The sequence below is a fragment of the Manis javanica genome, chromosome 13 (assembly GCF_040802235.1).
Source record: "Manis javanica isolate MJ-LG chromosome 13, MJ_LKY, whole genome shotgun sequence".
Classification (NCBI taxonomy): domain Eukaryota; kingdom Metazoa; phylum Chordata; class Mammalia; order Pholidota; family Manidae; genus Manis; species Manis javanica.
In genome coordinates, this window is record NC_133168.1 from 76,307,516 (window position 1) to 76,328,573 (window position 21,058).

Here is a 21,058-nt window from a genome sequence, read left to right on the forward strand (position 1 = left end):
TTTCTGACTTTTTGTCTTCTCTGAAGCTTATGTTATGACTTATGAAGGTAAAATTAGGTGTAAGTGTTATACAAATATAACACTGATGCACAAACATATATATCTTACTAGTTATCTTTGATCCTTGGCTGTTTGCCCAGATAGTGAAAGTTAAGCTACAAAACAAAACATGAACTTGGAAATAATGGAATAAAACAGATGGACACTTAGTTATCCAACACTTAAAAATTATTTTGTCTTCTCACTGAAATTTGGAAATGCTGTACATATTGACTTTTTGTCTTGTACTTGATTCAGTCACAATAACGCTAAATATAAAAATTAGGAGATGGGTCATTTGCATTTTAACCAAAGAAAACTTAAAGCATGGCATTTCTATAGAATTTCATTTCTGTGGGCCACACAATTGTTGCAGGTATTTCCTGTGAGTGATAGGCTACTGCATCAGGTTGAGGAAGCTAATGTCTGAGTGGATGTGGTGGTTGCCTTAGAATTATTTTGCCGTTAGCGGTGAAAAATGTTTTCCTTATAGTTCTTGTGCACCAGGCTGTGCAGTAAAGCACATTTTTATAATAAAAGTGATGAATTTAATCGCAAACTGGCAGCCAAATGGAAATTGCAGACCTTGATACTGGGAGAAAATTGCCTATAACGCAACTCTTGAGAGAACAAGCTTTAAATTTATCCACCCATTTCGACATTGAGGAGAACACAGGAATCACAGGATATTTTGCTTGGCCTGCTTAGTTCAGATGAATGGCACTTGAGTATTCTATTTAAGAGCTATTGGTTCAAAGTTGGTTATGCTTTATACATAAAGCCTTTGGTACATACCTTTTGTATTTTATTTGTATTTTATTTAACATCTAAAATATTGCTGCCTTTTTATATTTCAGCACATGATATGCCTAATAATCAAAATCCATTTACTACATTTATGATCACATGCTATGTAATTCATGTTTCTTCCATTTATATGATGGACTACTATCTTAAAGGGAGTAGAATACTCTGGGTTTATCAGTAACATTCTATTAATAGGTTTGTCATATAAGCTGACAGTCTTCACTGTTTTATATTGTATTTACATAGTTTATATTACAAAATTTGAACACAAAATGGTAGAATTTCTATTATGGGAAATCTTGATTTTGATCACTTTTTATATTAAGTGACTAATGCTTGTCATTCCTTAGGAATAACCTAACCCTGATCCCCAATATAGAGTATTTAGAGTGTTTAACTCTGAATCTTGGTATTTTGTAGCATGTATTTTGAGGTGCACTTTCTCCCTGTGATGCGCATATTTATTAACATATCTGTGTTCTAGTTTAGAAAATCATTTGTGATTATTGGGAAATGAGAACTATCTGAACATGGTAAATGTTTAAAATGGAAAAATCCTATGTAAAATACATAAACAACATGTATTAGTAAACTTACTGAAACTACTGGGTTCTAAAGGGAAATAAGGCTTCTAGGAGGTTATTAGTTTTTGCTTTGATACACAATCCTGATCTGATAGATTGTGTTTTCTGGGCATCATGATGCATTATATAATGAGAGTGTAGCTGTGGTAAGTCTGTTCTTTTTAAATGAAGAATTATAAAAGTGTTTCGTTTTAAAGTAAATGTGGGAATTTAGTATATTGATGGTTGAGAAAGCAAGAATAGAAGGAAGAAAAAAGTTTTACAGATTCTGTATTTAGGAAACAGTTTATTGAGGTAGTACACTTGAGACTGAAAGGAAAAGCAAGAATAAGAGTCGTTTTCTTGTTAAAATATAAGTACCAATAATTGTATTTTTCATTGAAAGTAATTTCATTTAAATTAAGTGTTAGATTGATTGTAATACACCCATAGGGGAAGTAAGCTTCCATATAATGTTGAGTATATGTTGAACCATCTCTGAGATTTATTAAGTGTTAAGTAAATCAAGTCCTCTGTTCCCTTATTAGGATATACATGCTTGGTCATTTGGTTTATTTGACCTAAGTAAGCTGTGGCAAGTTTAGAATTCAGAGAGATAACCTAAAGTTTTATACCTTCTTTAAGGTAGGCCTTTGTGAGAGAAAGTAAAATTATTTTAACTTTAATGCTTCTGACTCAGTAAATCAATATGTAGAAAGCTTTATATTTAATTTCAGAAAAAGCCTAAAATATCATAAATTTTATATAAGGTGAAGCTAGAATAAGGTACATGGAATATATCAAAACTGTGTACATATATGTAAGTGTATTAATATATTTTAATATATACTGTATTTTATATAATAAATTTGTTTATTAAACATGTAAAGACTACAGTTTTAATGATAGAAGTATGTGTATATGCATGCAGATGTGTACATATGTATGTGTACACACACATACATAGTGTATATATATATATTTATACACACACACACACACACTCACTCACACACACCCCTACCACTTTTTTTGTAGAAGTTTGCATATAATTGTTTATGAAATGCTACTAAATTCAGACCTGTAGATACAGGTGGTGGTTTACTTTTTAAAAGGATTTTCTTTTGGGGGAGGGGTTGCTTAAATTCATATCCAAATCTGATACGTGATAAAGGTAGCCACAGTTTAGTTCAAGATTGTTTATGCCAGAGTCTGAAACACTTGAGGCATCTAAGATTCTGAGTTCTAAAAGGGTTTTAGAATCGTGTGGCACAACACTGAATTTAGCTCAGCATTACAAGATTCTCAGAGTGGAGTGAAGTCAGGGGAGTGTTCTCAGTAATATTGCAGTTTCAGGGGGACAGTATAAAATGTGATCCCTTTGTGTTGTTTTGTTTTTGATTAGATAACTATTTTAAGATAGTAAATTGTAGTTATGCAAATATCCATCACAAGCCAGAATATTCTCCCTTACCCCCAACATTCATTCCCCCAAATTAGTCATTTAAGGTTAAAATAATTTTAAACTCCAGAAAAGTGGTTAAACCAAAACAGGTTGGATCCTGGAGCATAAAGCTCTCACCTTTTTTAAAAAGTGTGAAAAGTGCTATAGGTAACATTTGCTCCAAATATTTAAGAGCCATTTTTGATAAACTGAATGTACTGTGGGGTTTGTATTTGAGTAATCTATAAGGTTTTCCAGATGACATGGTTGAACATTTGAGGAGGAGCTTCGTGAAAATATGCTGGAAAAACTAAGTTGTATCTTTGTTACTTAATTAAAACCTTTGCTTTGCCAAAGTGAACAGTATTTGGTAGGTGCTTTTTCTAAATATCTTTATGCCTGGAGATTCTGGGAAAAGACCGGTTATAGATTTATATAACAGATATTCATCAGATCAGCAGATCACATCTTTCCAGACTGTCAGGATGCAAAATTTCTAGAAGACGTCATTTTATGTCACAGTCATCATTGATGATGATGATATGGACATACTTTATGTATGTATTAGGCACTTTATATATTCATTATTATCTCATACAGTCTTTTCAGCAATCTTGTGAGCTGGAAATAATTCCATTTCATAGATGAAGAAATAGAGACAGACTGAAACATTACAGTAGTAGTTTTCAAAGATTTTACTTTCAGCATTTTGTGTCTCTATTCTTCATCAGATTGCTAATGTTTACAATCCTGCAGTCTTTAAAAAGTAATATTTTATATAACTTGTAAACTGATAATGTAGGTTAGCTCTGAACAAAGAACTGGAGAGTCAGTTTTTCTCTTATCTTGAGTTATCGTCCTTTATGTATACATTATATTAAATATCTTTAGCTATTGTAACTACAACTCTAAGGAAGGTGGTAGTCTGTTGATATAAATAGCTTGCTTTATTTTGACAGTGTCATTCTTTTTATAAGAGTATGACAGTGCAACATGTTACTCAGAATGCAGGAAGTATTTTAAATTTCTTTCAAAGCTTGTTCCGTTTAATACTGACATTCTGAAAGTGGGTTCACCTTTTGTTAAATCTTGTTATTCTTATGTGCCTCTTACTGAAGGTTACTACTAATATCCCCAGTTGTCTATGAATTGGTCTGGTTTTGAAAGATTTCATGGCCTTTTCCACTTCCTTCTCTGAAAAGAAGTGTACTGGGAACTTCTAATGGACATCTTATCCTTCTGATGCCTACAAAATTATCCAGTGGAAGTTGGCGGATCTTGCTATACTTAGTCTTCTTAGGAGTGTTTGGTTTTAAACTGCTATTGGAGAAAGATTCATCTCTAGTTACTGGATTTCACTCATTTTCTATTGTTACGGGGGTGGTTGGGGGTGGTAGAGTGCTGTTTGAAATAGGGTTGTTGTTTAGGTTTTGGTTTGTATCAGCAATTTTCTACTTGCCCTATTAAGGCAGGCCTTTGTGAAGACAGAACTTTATTTGAATTTCCATATATTATAAGTTTTCCACTAGGAAAAATTGTTACTTGTTTCAAGGGACAAATACCTAATCTGCATGATAACTTGTATGTCTTTAAACTTTAGCATGACTACTTTAAAATACACAACTGTTCATTGACCTCTGTATTTGAGAAGTTTTTGAGTAAATGAAGAAGTACCTTGAGCAAGAAAAACAGAACCATTTGCATGGATCATAGTAGGCATTACTAAAAATATCAGTTCAATACAGAGATGGTATTAGAAGTCAGATAACTAGTGTTTGGAAAAATTCCTTGAGGGGGACAGAAGCATGTATTTTAAGCTCTTTTCATGTATCAGATCCATCAATATAATTATGTGTCATCACAGTGATTAATATATGTTCAAGTTTTTAACATTCTCCCTTTCATAATAAAGTGTAAGGGTTTACATTATCTAGAATCCAGTTTTCTCTAGCTTTGACTTTCCTCCTATAGGACCAACTGAAAGCAAAGAACTCTGGCTTACTCTTTAAAAATTGCTTTGTCTAGTGTTCAGGTCCAGGTGTTTACATATCACGACACTCAGCCTCATTGTCAATCATTTCTAGCCCTCTAATCTGTTTACATAGAAAATAGTTTCTTGAAATGAGAAGAATTGTGATGGCAGGGACCATGTTGCTTATCAAGGTCTCCCCTTTTACTGTGTCTGATACTATAGAAAGATAGGATGTAGTGACTCAATAATAGCAGCTGCTTGAGTGCCAGAAACTATACAAATACTTGTTACTCAACTGAATTTTTTAATATCAAAATCAGAAGTTTAGGTCTAAACTTGTATCGTTATAGATGAGAGTAAACGTAGACCATGAAAAGCTGAAATGATTTGACGGACGTGCAGCTAGTCCCTGGCAGAAGTTAAATGAGAATCTCTCATCTGACTTTCATTCTAGTTTTAATTTGGTTTATACCATTCTTTCTTTCCTTCATTATTCTATTTTTCTCTTTATCCTGCTCTCTAATTTTTACTCTCTTTCCCATTTCTTCCCTCCTTTGTTGTTCTTACTGTCTGCTGTCACTGCCTTTCCCACCATCAAGAGCACTTGATATATCAGCAACCATATTTAATTTTGGGAGATAGAGAAATAATGTTGGACAATCAGTATACTATGGAGTCAGACCTAGATTTGAATCCTGACCTTTTCTCTTAAAAGTGTGTGATCTTTGGTGGAAGTACTTAATCTCGAAATCTCAGTCTCCTAATTATAAAATGGAGATGAGAATAGTACTTACCTGTAAGGAAATCATCTAACCAGACTGTAATGATAAAACGTCAACCTCCAAGGCAGACTTTGAAGCGAGACTCATTACTTGGAACAAGTTAGGTCTCATTACTCTAAATTCTGAGTTTAAAAGATACCCAACCTCATTAATTGCATGCTACCATTACTACCACCAATCAACTCCCATTTCATTTCCAGGATCACCATAGGGTGTAATATTTAAGCTCTGGGAAAGGTCTGGATAATGGGAAGTAAAGACAGAGTAATAGCTGGATAATTTGTTCACCAAGGAGAATTCATTTTAAACTGTTTCTATAGTGGGAACTACTTGTGCCCAGTCTGGTTAGCTTGCTTTCCCTGGGGGCTTTGTCAAACATGTCTACGCTTGGAAAGCCCAATCTCAAGCAGGAACATGAAGTTAGAGGAAGCTGGGGCTCTTATTGGAGGAGTTTTGATTTCCTGTCAGAGGACTCAGTTTTCCCTGGGTAATTACTTCTAAGAATATCTATCTCCTAACCATGTGCCCAATATGACCACTGAATGCAACATGATACTTTAATATTTGTATAACTTCCTTAGATTGTTATTGGATGATAATGAGGAATAGAAATTCACTAAAAGTTAAAATTACTCAGCAATATGAAGTATGTTGAGGCACCACTTTGAGGCTGTGATTGGGTAGGTATTGTGCTTTAGCCATTATTTTTGCTTACTTAGTTTCTGATAGAGCAGGTACCCTGTTTGTTTTCACAGAGACTACAGGGCCTTTGTTCAGTGCCTAGTTCACAGAACTGCAGTACATATGTGAAAACCATTGTATTGTACCATGCAATATTAAGAGAGTTTAAGAAAAACTTTCCGTATACTTTATTCAGGCCAGTTTATTTTATAGTTTGTACTTTTAAGAAATAAAGGAAAAACTAGTATTCTTAAGAGTTTTACTAAATGTGCTTTGACTAGAGTGTTGGTCACAACTATGCAGACTGCAAATACAGAGGTTATGGAAACCTCAAAGGAATGAGTCACTACTACCTACCCCTTTGGTGTCGTTCCAGTAGAAGCAGCCTTTTCCTTATGGGTTATGTTTTTCTTTCAAGCTAAGACCAATAATATTTAGATGCTTATGCATTTTATCTTCATTTGATCTAAAATACACTTGAGAAATTTAGCACTGATAAAATGAACGTATGCTATTGTTTCAGATTCTCACAAATCTAAAATAAAGAGTGAACTCTTTTGAGGAGAGCACTGCATTTTTGTTATTTTAAAGGGAAGAGGAATATTTGTCAAGCAAATAACCTATTGATGCTTGAATCAAGTTTCAAGAACATTCTCTAGCTTTGTATGTTTTTGTGCTGATAATCCCAATAAGGTTTGTTCAAACGTTGTTTTTTCCAAGGATCTAGATGTTGGGAATATAGCAGAAGGCAAAAACAAAGATGTGTGCCCTCCTAGAGTTGTACATTTCTATGTAGGAGATACTCAATAAGCAATAGATTCTGTAGTAAATTAGGCAATATGAGATATGGGAATACAAGATAAAGGGGATCAGAGTGTTGTGGTTGGATTGGGGCAAGTTGCAGTTTTAAATAGGGAGATCTGGGTGGGCCTCACTGACAAATTGACATTGGAGCAGAAATTCGAAAGGTAATGGAGTGAGCGGTTTCGCTCTCTAGGGAAGCTTTCCAAGGGGAGGAAAGAGTTACTGCAATACTGTGAGGCCAGGACTATCAGCTTTTTGTTTGGCTCTAGTTTAGCTGTGAATGAGGGATGAGAGGGAGGTAGATTGGTTAGGGCAGTATGTCAAAAAGGTAAGAGGTGGGGAGGATGTTGTGCACCCTTGAAGATCTTTGTGAAGACCTAGGCTTTTATAGTAACTGAGATGGGCAGTCCTTAGAGCAATGGTTCTTAAATGTGGTCTGGATATTCCTTCAGGCAGTCTGTGAGGTCCAGACTATTTTCATGACAATAGTAAGTTATTTGAGGTTTTCATTCTCATTGTCCCATGAATGTGCAGTGAGGTGTCCAGAAGTGACACACTGTATGATGGCTGTTCCAACAGACTGAATTCAGAAGAGGATGTGAAAACCATTATTTTCCCTATTAAGGAGGACATTTAAATGATTTGCAGAAATAAAAAACTGTGCGTCTTGTCACTGTTTTGTTTTCTTGGATAAACTGTTTTCTGTTAACATACATTGGGGTTTGCTATTATTTTAAGGTGATTCAAAAGTAATTTAAACACTTAACCAGTTTTGATTTCTAGTATGATAAGTATTAATGGATAAAAACTTCACAAACATAGCTCTTGAGTCTCCTTATAGTAGTTTTTTAAATGTGGAGTCCTGAAACCAAAAGGTTTGAGAACCGCTCTATTACAGGGTTTTGAGCAAAGCAGTGGCATGCCACTTGGATTTTAACAGACTAACTGTGGAAAATGGAAAATAGAGTGACAAGGGCAGTGGTGGAAGCTGGGGTACCACCAGTTCAATTACTTCAGTAGTTTAGGTAAGAAATGATTGTGGCTAGAGCTAGGATGGTAGGAGCTGAGATGATGAGAAGTGGGATTCTGGATATATTTTAAAAGGTGGATACACAGTATTTGCTGGTAAATTGGATATGGTGTTTTAAAGAATGGACTTTCATTGTATGAAATCAGGAGGAACAAGCTTGGGTGATAGATAAGGAGTTTGGTTTTTCAATGTGTCAGGGTAACATGTTTAGAAGGCAGTTTGATACAGGTGTTTATAGACTTGAGGGAGGGGGTTTGTCTAGAATATCCTCAGCCAGGATTTTGGATTGTTTTGGTAGTATTTTTATATGGTAGCATTTAGCTTCCATCCTGATAAATTCAACTTTATGATCTTGAAAAAGTTAAAAAACATACTAAAATTGCCCTCCAAGAATACTGCTAATTTGATAGTAGATTGTACACCATAACAGGCATTAACAATGTAGTAAATATAGTTGTGTCAGTAGTGTACTGTGGAGAAAATGAAGGTGCCTGTGGCCAAGATTCTCACCTGGCCCTGGTCTGCTTGCTCACTACACTTGTGTGGGCAGTATGTTGCTACTGACTCATGAAGAGCTCTGCTCAGTGCTCTGGGCTGCTGCATGGCTGCATGGCTGCATGGCTGCAAGGCTGCAAGGCTGCATGGCTACATTAGAGCAGAGATTGAAGTGGTGGCAGCACCAAGGACAGAGACCAAGACTGCTGCGGGAGCCGGAGAGGCCCAGAGGCAGAGACTGGCTTGCTGCATGCAGACTCGCTCTGAGTGGATGGATTCTAGTGATTAACCTGCCACGGTGGGAATAAAGTTAGATATAAACTTATTCACCTCATGAATGTTCCATTGTCATTTTTTCGGTCTCAGTAAATCCATAGGGAACTTGTCTGGGCTGAAACACATTGGCAAGAAAGTTGGTGTAATGGGCAGGATTCACAATAGATCAAAGAATGGCACAGGCTGCCCTCATTGGAGTAGTGTTTCAGTGGGCTGTGCGTGTGGATGGGGGGGCATTCGAGTGTCCCCCAATGGACATGTGGTCTGAGGTGGCTTGCCTCCTACAGGACTGGGCCCCACTCCAGGACTGGGAAGAGGCGGAGGCAACACCTGAGGCAGTAAATTTGGCTCTCAGCAAAATAGTGAATTCCTTAAAGAAACAGAGTGTCCATGAGGCTGCAGGCACTGTGGGGTCATAGGGAGAAAGATGTCCTGCGGGAAGCATGAGAAGAGGCAGCACAAGAATGAGGCCTCCCGAATGCTGTAGAGGAGGTAAAAAATCTGTTGATGACTGAAATGGCATCACTGTGAGGTGCTGTGGAGATGGTAAAGGATGTCATGGTAGTCCAAGAGGAAGTGGCCTGAGAAGCAGCTGCACGAGAGTGCAGGTTGTGAGGTGCTGTGGGGCAGGTGAAGGATGTAGTGGTGCCGTCAGTCCCAGAAATAGAAGAGGAGCAGGGGTTTGACAAACAGTTGGGGGTAGGCATCGGCCCCTCCTGAGTTGAAACCCCACCGGTTGAAAGCTTGTGGAAAGCCTGAAGGAAAATAAAGAATCAGCAACCACAGGTTCTTCCAGGAGAGGTGCAGCCCCTCCCCAGGTGGTAGAGCGCTCTGTGCTCTGCTCCTATCCTCAGGCTCAAGCAATTAAAGCACGAAAGGAAATATGGTCTGCTACTCAAAGGAAGAATTTAAAGGGCCCCCACGAAGGTCACAAGGACCCAGATGTGGGTTGATTTGATGAAGACAGGGGCAGACAGAAAGAAATTGGATGGAAAGCCAAACAGATTCTTAGTGGAGCTGTGGCAACAATTGAAACTGGAGCAGCAGTTCCAACCCCTGAGCAGAAGGCAGAGACAAAGCAACAAGACCACCCTGTGTGTCTGCTTGACTTTCTGCTGGAGAGGCTGGAGAAGGTGGGTATTATAAGGCCCACCCATGGTCCTTTTGGTTAACTCGAGTAGAACTGATTTGACTACAGCCAGGGTGACCACTTCGTGGCAATGGATCTCCTCAGGCTTGAGGGTTATTATTTCTGTTATTTGTATATTGTTGTAGCCTCTGTTGTTATTGTGGAATTTGGTTACAATGTTCCAGGTTTCTCACACAGGGACCATTGGAAAAGATTGAGGGCCCAAAGACTGAGAGGTGAGAATCCTGGAGGGCTGAAGCGTGGAGAAGGTGAAAGTTCCTATGGCCAGGATTCTCACCTCACCCTGGTCGGTTTGCTCACTACACATGCATGGGCAATACATTGTTATTGACTGTATATAATATAAAGAGCTCTGCTCAGTACTCTGGGCTGCTGCACAGCTTGCGGGGCTGCAAGGCTGCCAGGAGAGCGGAAGCTGGAGTGGTGGCAGTGCCAAGGACAGAGACTGAGACTGCTGCGGGGGCAGAGAGGTCCAGAGGCAGAGACCAGCTTGCTTGTATGCAGACTCGCTCTGAGTGGACAGGATTCTAGTGATTGACCTGCCACTGTGGGAATAAAGTTGGATGTAAATCGTCAAGAATGTTCCATTGTCATTTTTTTTCGGTCTCATTGAATCCATAGTGAACTTGTCAGGGCTGAAACCCATTGGCAAAACTTTTACCTAATATTACTTAGATTTTCTGAATCTAGTTCTTTGTAAGGTTTACCGACTAAGGTTCAATTAGAGGGGATCATACTGCTTACCATATTAATGTTTCCAGTACCAGTTACATTGACATCTTGAGGGTACTGGGTATGTTGCTCTTGTTCTAAAAATGGAAGTTCTCTAATTCAATCTTGATGTTTGTTATAATGAACCTTTTGGAATATTGTGTAGGACTGTTAATGGCTTAAAAAAAAACTTGCCTTAGTTTTTCATAGTATGAGGTATTTCTCTTGTAGATGGGCTACTGTAATACCTGTGAATGCTATTTGACATTCATTTGCTTTAGTTTATGGAATTCAGGTGTTGCTCAGATGAACATGTTGTACATGATTACAGATCTTAGGCTTTTCTTCTATTGAGATTAAATGGAATGTGAAATACAATTGAAAAGGATAATTAAAAAATCAAAGAAACTAATTGTTACCTAGGAAAAGCAATTCTACCCTCCCCCTTCACAGACATAATTCCTTCACAGTTTTTGGGAGTTCCTGTTTCATTTTTACTCTGATTTACCAGATTCCACTTAAAGCCCTAAGGGATTTGGAATTGAAGAGGATAAAATACACAGGAACAAAAAGTTTTAATTTAATTTTTAAATTTTGAAATAGATTTAGACTTACAGAAAAATAGAAAAAATAGTACAAAGTGTAGTGTTAACAACTCATATAGCCATAGTACAGTTATGTACGCCAGGAAATTAACATTGATGCAATACTATTAATTAGTATTTACAGATCTTACTCAGATATCACTAATTTTTTTGTTCATGTCCCTTTTCTGGTCCAGTTTCCAATCAAAGACGCCACATGTCTCTTTAGTTATCCTCCAATCTGTGACAGAATTACTAATGACACAGTTTGTTCTTGACGTTTTTGAAGATAATTTTTAAATTATTTTGTAGAATGTTCTTCATTTTGGGCTTGTCTGATGTTTTCTCATGATTATATTGAGGTTATGCATTTTTGCAAGAAAGCCACGAAGTGCTGTTGGGTCCTTCTCAGTGCATTATACTAGGGGGCTAAGTCTCATTACTGGATACCCCATTTCTCATACTTTCATTCACTAATTTTAGCATCCATTACATGGCTCTTGCCTGTAATAATTATTACTGGGGTGGTTTTCTAGTGGTGATTTTCTATATGCATCTTTCCTTCTATATTAATTGGAATTCTGTAGGGAAATACTTGTCCCTTCTTCCCCATATGTTTGTTTATTCATTTGTTTATATCATTGTGGTCTCAAGGATTATAATCTATCATTATTATAAGGAAAAACTTCTAAGAGAAGTATTTATTTTTAAATAATTAACACATTGAGATCATTAAAAATTCAAAGGCCTGTAAGAATATATGGCAGTAAACCTCTCTTCCAACTCTGGATCTTTAGTATCCATTTCCATTGCTATGAGTTTATTTTTGTTTTTACAGAAATATTAAAAGGGTTGGGAAAAGAGTTGTTAATAAAAATTGTTAGATTCTCAGGTATTACTTTTCACCTGGATTCCAGTATTATCTACTGGTTTACTGTTGCATCGTCTTCAGATACTTGTTGACAAATCCTTCTTCACTAGGTTTCTTAACCCTCAGATTTAAATTTACTACAATGCTTAGTATATAGAAATAAGGACTAGTTTCTCCTGATTATTCTAAAACACTAAATGATAGGAGGCAACATTTTTTAATCCATATATAACATGTAAAACCAAGCAACTAACCTCCAAACAAAATCCAGTTTAAGTGAGTGTGCCTATTCTAATTAAATTGTTTTTTTTAATTCACTTTTAAAAAATGCTTTCCCCTATTGTTTTTTTTCCTTAATAGTTTATTTTGCCTACTTTGTATACCACCAGTATCCATTTATTCATTCAGACTTGTCACTTTTCTGGGAATCTAGGCCTAGATTTCATCCACAGAACCGGGTTCTTTTAGCATAGAGCAAAAGAGGAGGCCTGGGCAAAGACTTCTTTCTATAGTAACTATTGAATCAGCACTTATATATAGTATAATTATATATAGTATGGCTAGCAAGAAACTGAAAGTTGGTTTGTCCCATCATTTTCCATTAAAGTGAGTTTTAAGGATTTCTTAATCCAGGAAGTTCTTTATGAAACTCTAAATAAGAGCTGGTTGGACTAGCTGCATGACCTTGGACCAGTTCTTTAATCTTTGAGCATTAATTTTGTTCCTTTTCTTCTCCTTCCCCCTTCCTCTCTCCTTTCCTTCCTCCCTCTCTCCCTCCTGTAAAATGGGTATTATATGTCTTCGGATTCTGGCAAGGATTGGGTGATAATTCATATAAAGTATTTTAGCATGGTGGAGGTGTTCATATGTTAAAAAATATGTCTTTGTAGTTAATTTTTTAGAGTTGGAAGTCAGTGACTTACCCATTATAATTTTATATAGGGAATCCAATGTTACAGCCAGCATTTTGACTTAAAGTACTTCTTACTCTCCTAATGAGAATATCCTTATCATTTCCTAAGTGATTCCTGAAAAAAAATCATAGACTAATGTGAAAGTTGTAGTCTCTGTAAATCCATCTCCCAGAAATGTTAACTGTATTGTCATGCCCTTTTTTGGACTTCTGTGTATCTATCTGAAAATACACATATTAATTGGATCATGTACTTAACATTATTTTCTGTAACCTTGAAAGAGCCTTTCTTGGGGAGGTGCAGTCACTATTAAATGCCTTCCATGAATACAGACTTGTGCTGAGTATTATGGAACCAGAGTGGACATTTTTATAAAGCCGTTGCTGTTTCATATTTTTTTATGTGAAATTTATCAACAGTTTGCACTACTGTTAATTTTTCCAATTTAAAAGAGGACTATAATATTGAATTTAATTTTGTAGTTTTTCTTTTTTGTAGAGTTCTAATGTACAAAATAACAATTTAACCCAAAAAATAAGGTCCCATCTAGAGACTTACTGACAACTTGGTATTTTTTTCTTGCTAGTATCAAAGCAGTTGCCTCAAATTAAATTTGATTTGTTTGGTTGTTCAAGTAAGCGAAACATATTCCACTAAATAGTGCATATTCTCCAGTAACCTGTTACTTAACTCATTTGCTTTCTGTACCTTGTGGCTTTTTAGAATCAACACGGTAAAGCTATGTTACTCCATGGATTTTTCTGTGCCCAAAATATCTTAAAAACTTTCCCTGTATTTAGTAAACCCTGAATTAGAGATTTTCTTTTGAAAGAAGAGATCTTTGTTGCCCCTAAGCATGTAGGGTGCATACCAGCCACCTTTTTATGTACCACACCTGTTCTTTAGTTTTAAATAGACTCCTAATATTATTATTTTATGATTTAATGAGTTTCATGTAAATAGAGACTAGTAATTTATTAATTAAGACTTAAAATAACTAAAATTTTACTTTTTGTGTTAGTGTGCCAGTTTAGTCCCCAGTCAGAGATGGAATGCAGATAGTGAGGATATAATTGAGCCCGCTTTAAACTTCAGCTGAAATGATGAAAGCTGCCATTTTAACTGCTATAAAATTAATACTGTGTACTCCAAAGCACGTGTATATATGTATATATATATATATATATATTTTTTTTTTATTTATTTATTTTATTTTGGTATCATTAATCTACAGTTACATGAAGGACATTATGTTTGCTAGGCTCCCCCCTTCACCAAGTCTCCCCCACATACCCGTTCACAGTCACTGTCCATCAACATAGTAAGATGCTGAAAAATCACTACTTGTCTTCTCTGTGTTGCACAGCCCTCCTCGTGCCCCCCCCCCATACATGTTAATCATAATGCCCCCTTTCTTTTTTCCCACCCTTATCCCTCCCTTCCCACCTGTCCTCCCCAGTCCCTTTCCCTTTGGTAACTGTTAGTCCATTCTTGGGTTCTGTGCTTCTGCTGCTGTTTTGTTCCTTCAGTTTTCTTTTGTTCTTATACTCCACATATGAGTGAAATCATTTGGTACTTGTCTTTCTCCACCTGGCTTATTTCACTGAGCATAATACCCTCTAGCTCCATCCATGTTGTTGCAAATGGTAGGATCTGTTTTTTTCTTATAGCTGAGTAATATTCCATTGTGTATATGTACCACATCTTCTTTATCCATTTATCTACTGATGGACATTTAGGTTGCTTCCATATCTTGGCTATTGTAAATAGTGCAGCGATAAACATAGGGGTGCCTCTGTCTTTTTCGAACTGGACTGCTGCATTTTTAGGGTAAATTCCTAGAAGTGGAATTCCTGGGTCAAATGGTATTTCTATTTTGAGCATTTTGAGGAACCTCCATACTGCTTTCCACAATCGTTGAACTAATTTACATTCCCACCAGCAGCAAAGCACATATATTTTTATAAAATAATTGTCTCTCATTTTACTAAACAAATGACTGGGAAATGTTCAATTTAAAATGTGAGGCAGTAATGGTCAAATGACACCGTAACATTTTAATTTCTTTCTGTATTTTAGCTCTTGCTACATTACGGTGATTTAAATGTAAGGCACAAAGAAAAACCAGATAAATGTCCAAATAAAATATATGTCTATAATATCAGCATAGCCAGTTTGAACAATTGGAATTAGCTACCTACCAAAATATTGAATGTAAGATGGGTTTTGTATGAAGATTTTTTCAGTGTTTTAAAAAGTGTCTTGTAATCTGTTTTGTTACAAACCCTGAAAATAATTAATTTTATGCAAAATTTCTTTATAATAGTATTTGTTAATTTTTTTTGTTTACTACTGAGCTAGTAAATACTTTTCATATTTCATTTCCTAATTTTTATTTTCTTGGTTTAAATTTGTTGAAAAAGTTCTAAACCAGAAAGTAAAATAGGGCTATTCTTAATTAGTCTTCTAACGTTGGAGGATTTAATTTATACACAGCCATTATCTGTCTATCTTGGGAAATGACTAATGTCATAGTTAAGATATCTTAGCCCAGATTTTCTATTCTCTAATATTTCTTCGTGTTGTCTTTAATTCTGATGTGTACTGTTCCACAGAGTGGTTGATCTGTTAGTTAATCCCAATAATTAAGATTTTTAAAAGAATTGGCAAAATTTTAAGGTGGCAGAAGGTGGGATACAAATACAAAATTTCAGATATAATAGGAGTGATGTTGATGGGAAAGCCAAAGGCAAAAATGAGCTGAGACTTATGAAATGAAAGTGATTTTAAAACAAGCTTTTAATTAAATCCATACATAGTTAGGTTAATTAGGAAAGGGAAAAGGCTTATAGCAGACAGTATAGTATTAACAGGTCATGTAAAACAGAACTATGCAGTGACTATTTTGCTTCTTTTAGGAACAGAATTCACTGATAATTGAGCTTTAGTTTGGAAAAGGAAAAAAGCAAGATAATTAAGAGAAATGTGTGAAAGTTTTCAAGATACTGAAATTTGAAAAAAATGTGATCACTGACTATCAATTCAAGAAAACATGGAAATTGGGAGGAGCTTGAATTTTGGAAAGGTGGATACTCCAAAAACTGTGAAGTTTGTATTCTAATTTCATGGCACAACCTGTACATTCCAAAGCAGATTAATTCCTGTTTAGACTTGATGAATACAGCAGGAGTCCTAGTGTAGCTTGAGATATCATGAGATAATTGATAAGGTATACCTATATTTTAGTATCCAGGCTGGAGAAATGTTTAAGTTAGGAAACTGCAGTTAGTTGGATTCGTGACTCATAGAAAGTCGAAGTCAACTCTGCAGAATGTCAGCTGATAGATTAACACAGGGATCTGTCTAGTAGAAAACAATCAGGAATAAAATTTATATCATCTACTGGTGTCCAATTAAACAGTTGTAGAAGTATGGAATGTGCTGGCCAAAGAAGTAAAGACGTTCTTAAATACACTGTGGAAGGGGAGTGTTTGGGGTGGAAGTAAGCAGCCTCACTCTGCATATTCCTCAGTTGTCAGGGAATGATGTTTGTGGTACAGGGTTTTCCATTTTAAAAGGGACATAGACAAATGGAGTATATCTAAATGAGGAGAAGGGTATAAAACCCTGTCTTACAAAGCTTAAAGAAGAGGACATTTAGATACAGAACTTCTCAGGTATTTGTAGGGCTGTCATATGAAAAAGGCATTTGACCTATTTTATAAGCTTTGTGGGGATTGAGTGGAGGTGAGTGGGAGAATTCTTAGGAAATATTTTGGTTCAGTAAAATTTGTAACATTTCAGAACTTCAGAAATGTCCAAGACAATTGTTTTGATATTGGGGATATTTTTGGATTATTATCATGAAAAATTTTATACTAGGTGATTAAATAGTTTTGAACTTACAATCCTCTGAACAATTGCTGCACATTGGTGAAGGTATTATAGCGATGAAGGGACATTTGAGCATTATCATGTAATATTTGATATAACAAGGTATAAATAAAACATATTAGTGATGAAGCATTCTTGTGTTTCATATAATGAACACCTGTGAGCCTACCGCTTATGAAGGAACTAAAGCTTTATCCATACCTGTACACATGATATGCTTGTGTGACATTTTGGCTATGTTATATCAACTTGATAGGATAACATTTAACAAAAGCTTGATACCAGGGCTTATGGAATCAAAGCTTTGGAGACAAAACTTTAAAAAATGTAGTGGTTAAATTATGGGGGAAAATAATAAGTGGGTCCTTACATTATTAATGTTGGACATTACTGGATATTCAGTTGAGTCATTCAATAAGCAGCCTCTGATTATATGAGGTATAGCCACAGAGAAGTTAAGAAACTTGTTTAAAATCACAGTTACTGTTCTAACAGGAGTCGGAACTTGTTGTCAATAACATGCTGAGAAGTGCTAATGATTTCCTGGCTAGAGAGGGGCTGTTGAGGAAGGTAGTACTTGGCTGGTTAGACTCCACAATAAATAAGACTATACATTTCTTGAGGACTAGAACTGTTACAGTCATCTTTTCAATCCCATTAGTACTGTCCTGTATATAATTTGTGTTCTGCCACTAAATTGAAAGAAATATGGTAGAAAAACTATTTGTCTTAAGAAAGAATTTATAAACATACTGTTTGTACTTTTGCTTCACATACTTTTTGTTCATTAAAAGCAGGTCAGAGTTTCTTTCGTCTTGACTTCTTTCTTGACCCTAATATCCTTCAGCAGAGATGATGATTCCTTTTTGTGCTTTGCTATCTCTAATCTATGCCTTTTACTGCTGTTCTATCGTAGAACATCTGTTTATATTCCTCCTGTTTTAGACTGATTTCTTTAAGAACTGGAAGCTTGACTTGTCTAACTTTAATGCCCCCAAAACCTCTCTCATTCCTCCCTCATTCACCTGCTCACCCTTCCAGTCCATTGAGTGCTAACTGAAGCCCCACTATGTTCCAGGCATTATTTTAAGAGCTGTGAATACTGTGGTTTACAAAATCCATGGCAGTTTCATTTGTTCATCAGAGGGACACCAAAATATTTATAGAAATACAACTTAAGTGGTAAATGTATCTTTCATTGTATCATCTAGTTGGTTATGTGAAAGTTGCTGGTTTTTGTATGTTTACATATTTTCTAATCTAGTCATCTGAACTTTTTTGTAATTGATTCTCTTGGTTTTTCTAAATTTGATAAATTTGTTTACATGGAAAATCTTTTTTTCCCTTCAGTTTATATAGTTAGTAGATTTTAAAATATTGAACTATTCTTGCATTCACAATATAAATTCCACTTTGTCTTGGTGCATTATTCTTTTAATACGCTGGTGGAACCTATTCATTTAGGATGTTTGCATCTACATTTATAAGGGCATTTTATCTATAGTTTACTTTAGTGCTATTTTCAAATTTTTATATTAGTGTTAGTAACTTCATTAGTATTGGTCAGTTTCTGAGGAGGAAATTACATTAGTACTGAAAATGCTTTTATATAGAGACCTGGACTGAAGGACGTGTGTGATTTTAATTTGATTAACTTTTTCTAATACCCTTCGGTAATTACTTGCTGTGATGACATAATTATGTTAACAGTCATGTTTAAATTAAACTTGGCCATTGGAAATGATTTGAGAATTGCTGTTATATGCTAATCCAAGATAAACATAAATCTGATATTGAGCATCTTTAGGAAAGATTTCATAATGAAACTAGAAGTATAAAAAAGAACTTAAAGAATGAAATCTTGTCCTTATAATGTAGTTAAATCTAAGGTACTATCTTGATTTTTTTAAAATTTCCTTTTTATTTAGAGATACTTATTTCATAAGCTTTGACAAGGAAATTTTTATTTAACAAATAAGATTTGTTCTAAAATGAGTATTGCCTCACTGAAGCAGAAAATGTAGTGCAGTATTTTCACTGATGAAGACTATAACTGGATAAGAAAATCTTTGATCATGTCATTTTACTGTGTTGGATTTTATTTAAGTGAAAGTGGTTTAAATAACTAGTTAAGAAAATTAAACTTCGTATTTGATAGTTCTTTAATAGCAGTAGATTGATATTCCATGTTTGGAAGGTATACAAAATACATTTAAAAAATAAAAGCTATTTATTTGTAAATACTAATGCACACAGGTCTTTTGCCCAATAAGGACATAATCTACAGCATGGAGACAGTTATAGAGGCATCTAGCTAATTTAATAATGGCAACCCTTTTATTACTAGATAGCGTGTTCCAATGGGCAAGGGCCTATCCTCAGCATATTATAGAAGCTTAAATAAAGAATTCTTGAAAGAATTAACTGATTCCTTTGTCTGGGATTTGATTCACTTAAATGTATTTCTCATACCTTTTATGTTTTTAAAAGATGTGTATTAAATTTTTAAAAGGCCATTGACTTTAGATGTCTCTGCTTTGTTTCTTGCATTTCATTCATTATTAACCCAATTTAGTTTGATCTCTGTTTCTGTCTTTTCCTTGAAACTTCTTTAATCACCAAAAGGCTTAGTGGTCAAATCTAGGGTACTCTGTTTTGCTCTTAACCTTACCATACTTTTGTGGTATTTGAAACTGTTGATCACCAGTCCTTGAATTTGCTGTTTCTTAACTTAACACCTCTTTTCCCTACTTTTCTTATCTTCCTTCATATCTTCTTGGTTTGAATCTTTTCCTCACCCCTTAAATGTTGCCTTTCCCAGGATTCGTTCAGTCCTTCCTTCTCCCTGTACCCCTCTGTAAGACCTGTGTTCTGTTCCTATAGCTTTAACCAATACATTTGTGTGTCAAACTCAGACTTAATGTTGAACTGAAAATCTCTACGTATCTGTTAAACATCTCTGGTTTGAATATTCCAAAAATACCTAAAATATCTAAGGAAGTGGTCTAATTTAAATCTCGTTCAGACTAGTTCTGAAGTATAAGAGAGCTTTTGGTATTACTTTTGTCTTAGAGACATTCTTAGGATGGTTATTTGACTGAAATATCATTTGGACTGACTATATAGGCATGGAGAAATCAGGTAAAATGATGACAGGTCTGTGTCATAGCGGAACAGGTTGGGCTCTGATGTTTTAATAAAATATATGAATACATTATTAGTTTTAATAAAATGTATATAAAATATAATTTTGATTTCTGGTAGAAATTAAGGCTCTGGTCCCTGTAAACAGACTTAATCCAGGGAATGACAGAATAGGTCAACAATTCTTTACTTCTTTGAGTTTTAACACTTTATCAATGAAATCCTCCCTTATTATTATTTTTTTCCTCGACTAGCAAGAATATTTTTTTGTCTAACACATTTAAAATTTTTACTTTTAACAGAAATTAGCAGAGTACGGAAAGACATGTACAATGACACATTAAATGGCAGTACAGAGAAAAGGAGTGCAGAGTTGCCTGATGCTGTGGGACCTATTGTTCAGTTACAAGAGAAACTTTATGTGCCTGTAAAAGAATATCCAGATGTAAGTATATTTTGTTGTTTTATTATTATTTCCTGCTTCATATACTTTGGGAAGAGATACATTTGGTGCCAAATATTTAAGCTTTGTCAGCTGCTTAAAAAAAATTTATGTGAGGGACTAGCAGTGTGACTAATTTGACGTGGATAATTTACAACATTTCTTTTTAAATGTGTTTTCATTTAAATGCTGCTCTTTCATTTTTGAGAACGCACGTGATACAAACACTTGGTTTTAGATTTCAAGTTAAGGGAACAATATGGAAAGAGCTTTGACCTGAATGTCAGAGAGTACCAGGTTTAACTCTCTGCTCATCTTTGACTTGACCTCAGAGAAATCACAGCCTAGGCCACCTCATCCTTTCAGTAAAGTGAGAGGTTGGACTATGTGACAGCTAAGGTTGTTCCCTTTTAGTGATTCGGTATCCACTGTAATTTTTTGTTATTTTATTTTTT

The 21,058-nt window shown here is 35.3% G+C and overlaps 1 protein-coding gene across 8 annotated transcripts in view; it reads left to right on the forward strand.

Moving 5' to 3' along the window:
- Positions 1–21,058, forward strand: part of QKI (QKI, KH domain containing RNA binding) — a 152,362-nt gene that overhangs the window by 16,819 nt on the left and 114,485 nt on the right. For all 8 annotated transcript variants that reach the window (XR_005062854.2, XM_017656201.3, XM_017656204.3 and 5 more), the window contains exon 2: positions 20,464–20,606. Coding sequence is in view for 7 of the 8 variants with exons in the window: in XM_017656201.3 (XP_017511690.1) it covers positions 20,464–20,606 (143 nt within the window). In the remaining variant the exon portion in view is untranslated. The remainder of the gene's footprint in view (positions 1–20,463; positions 20,607–21,058) is intronic.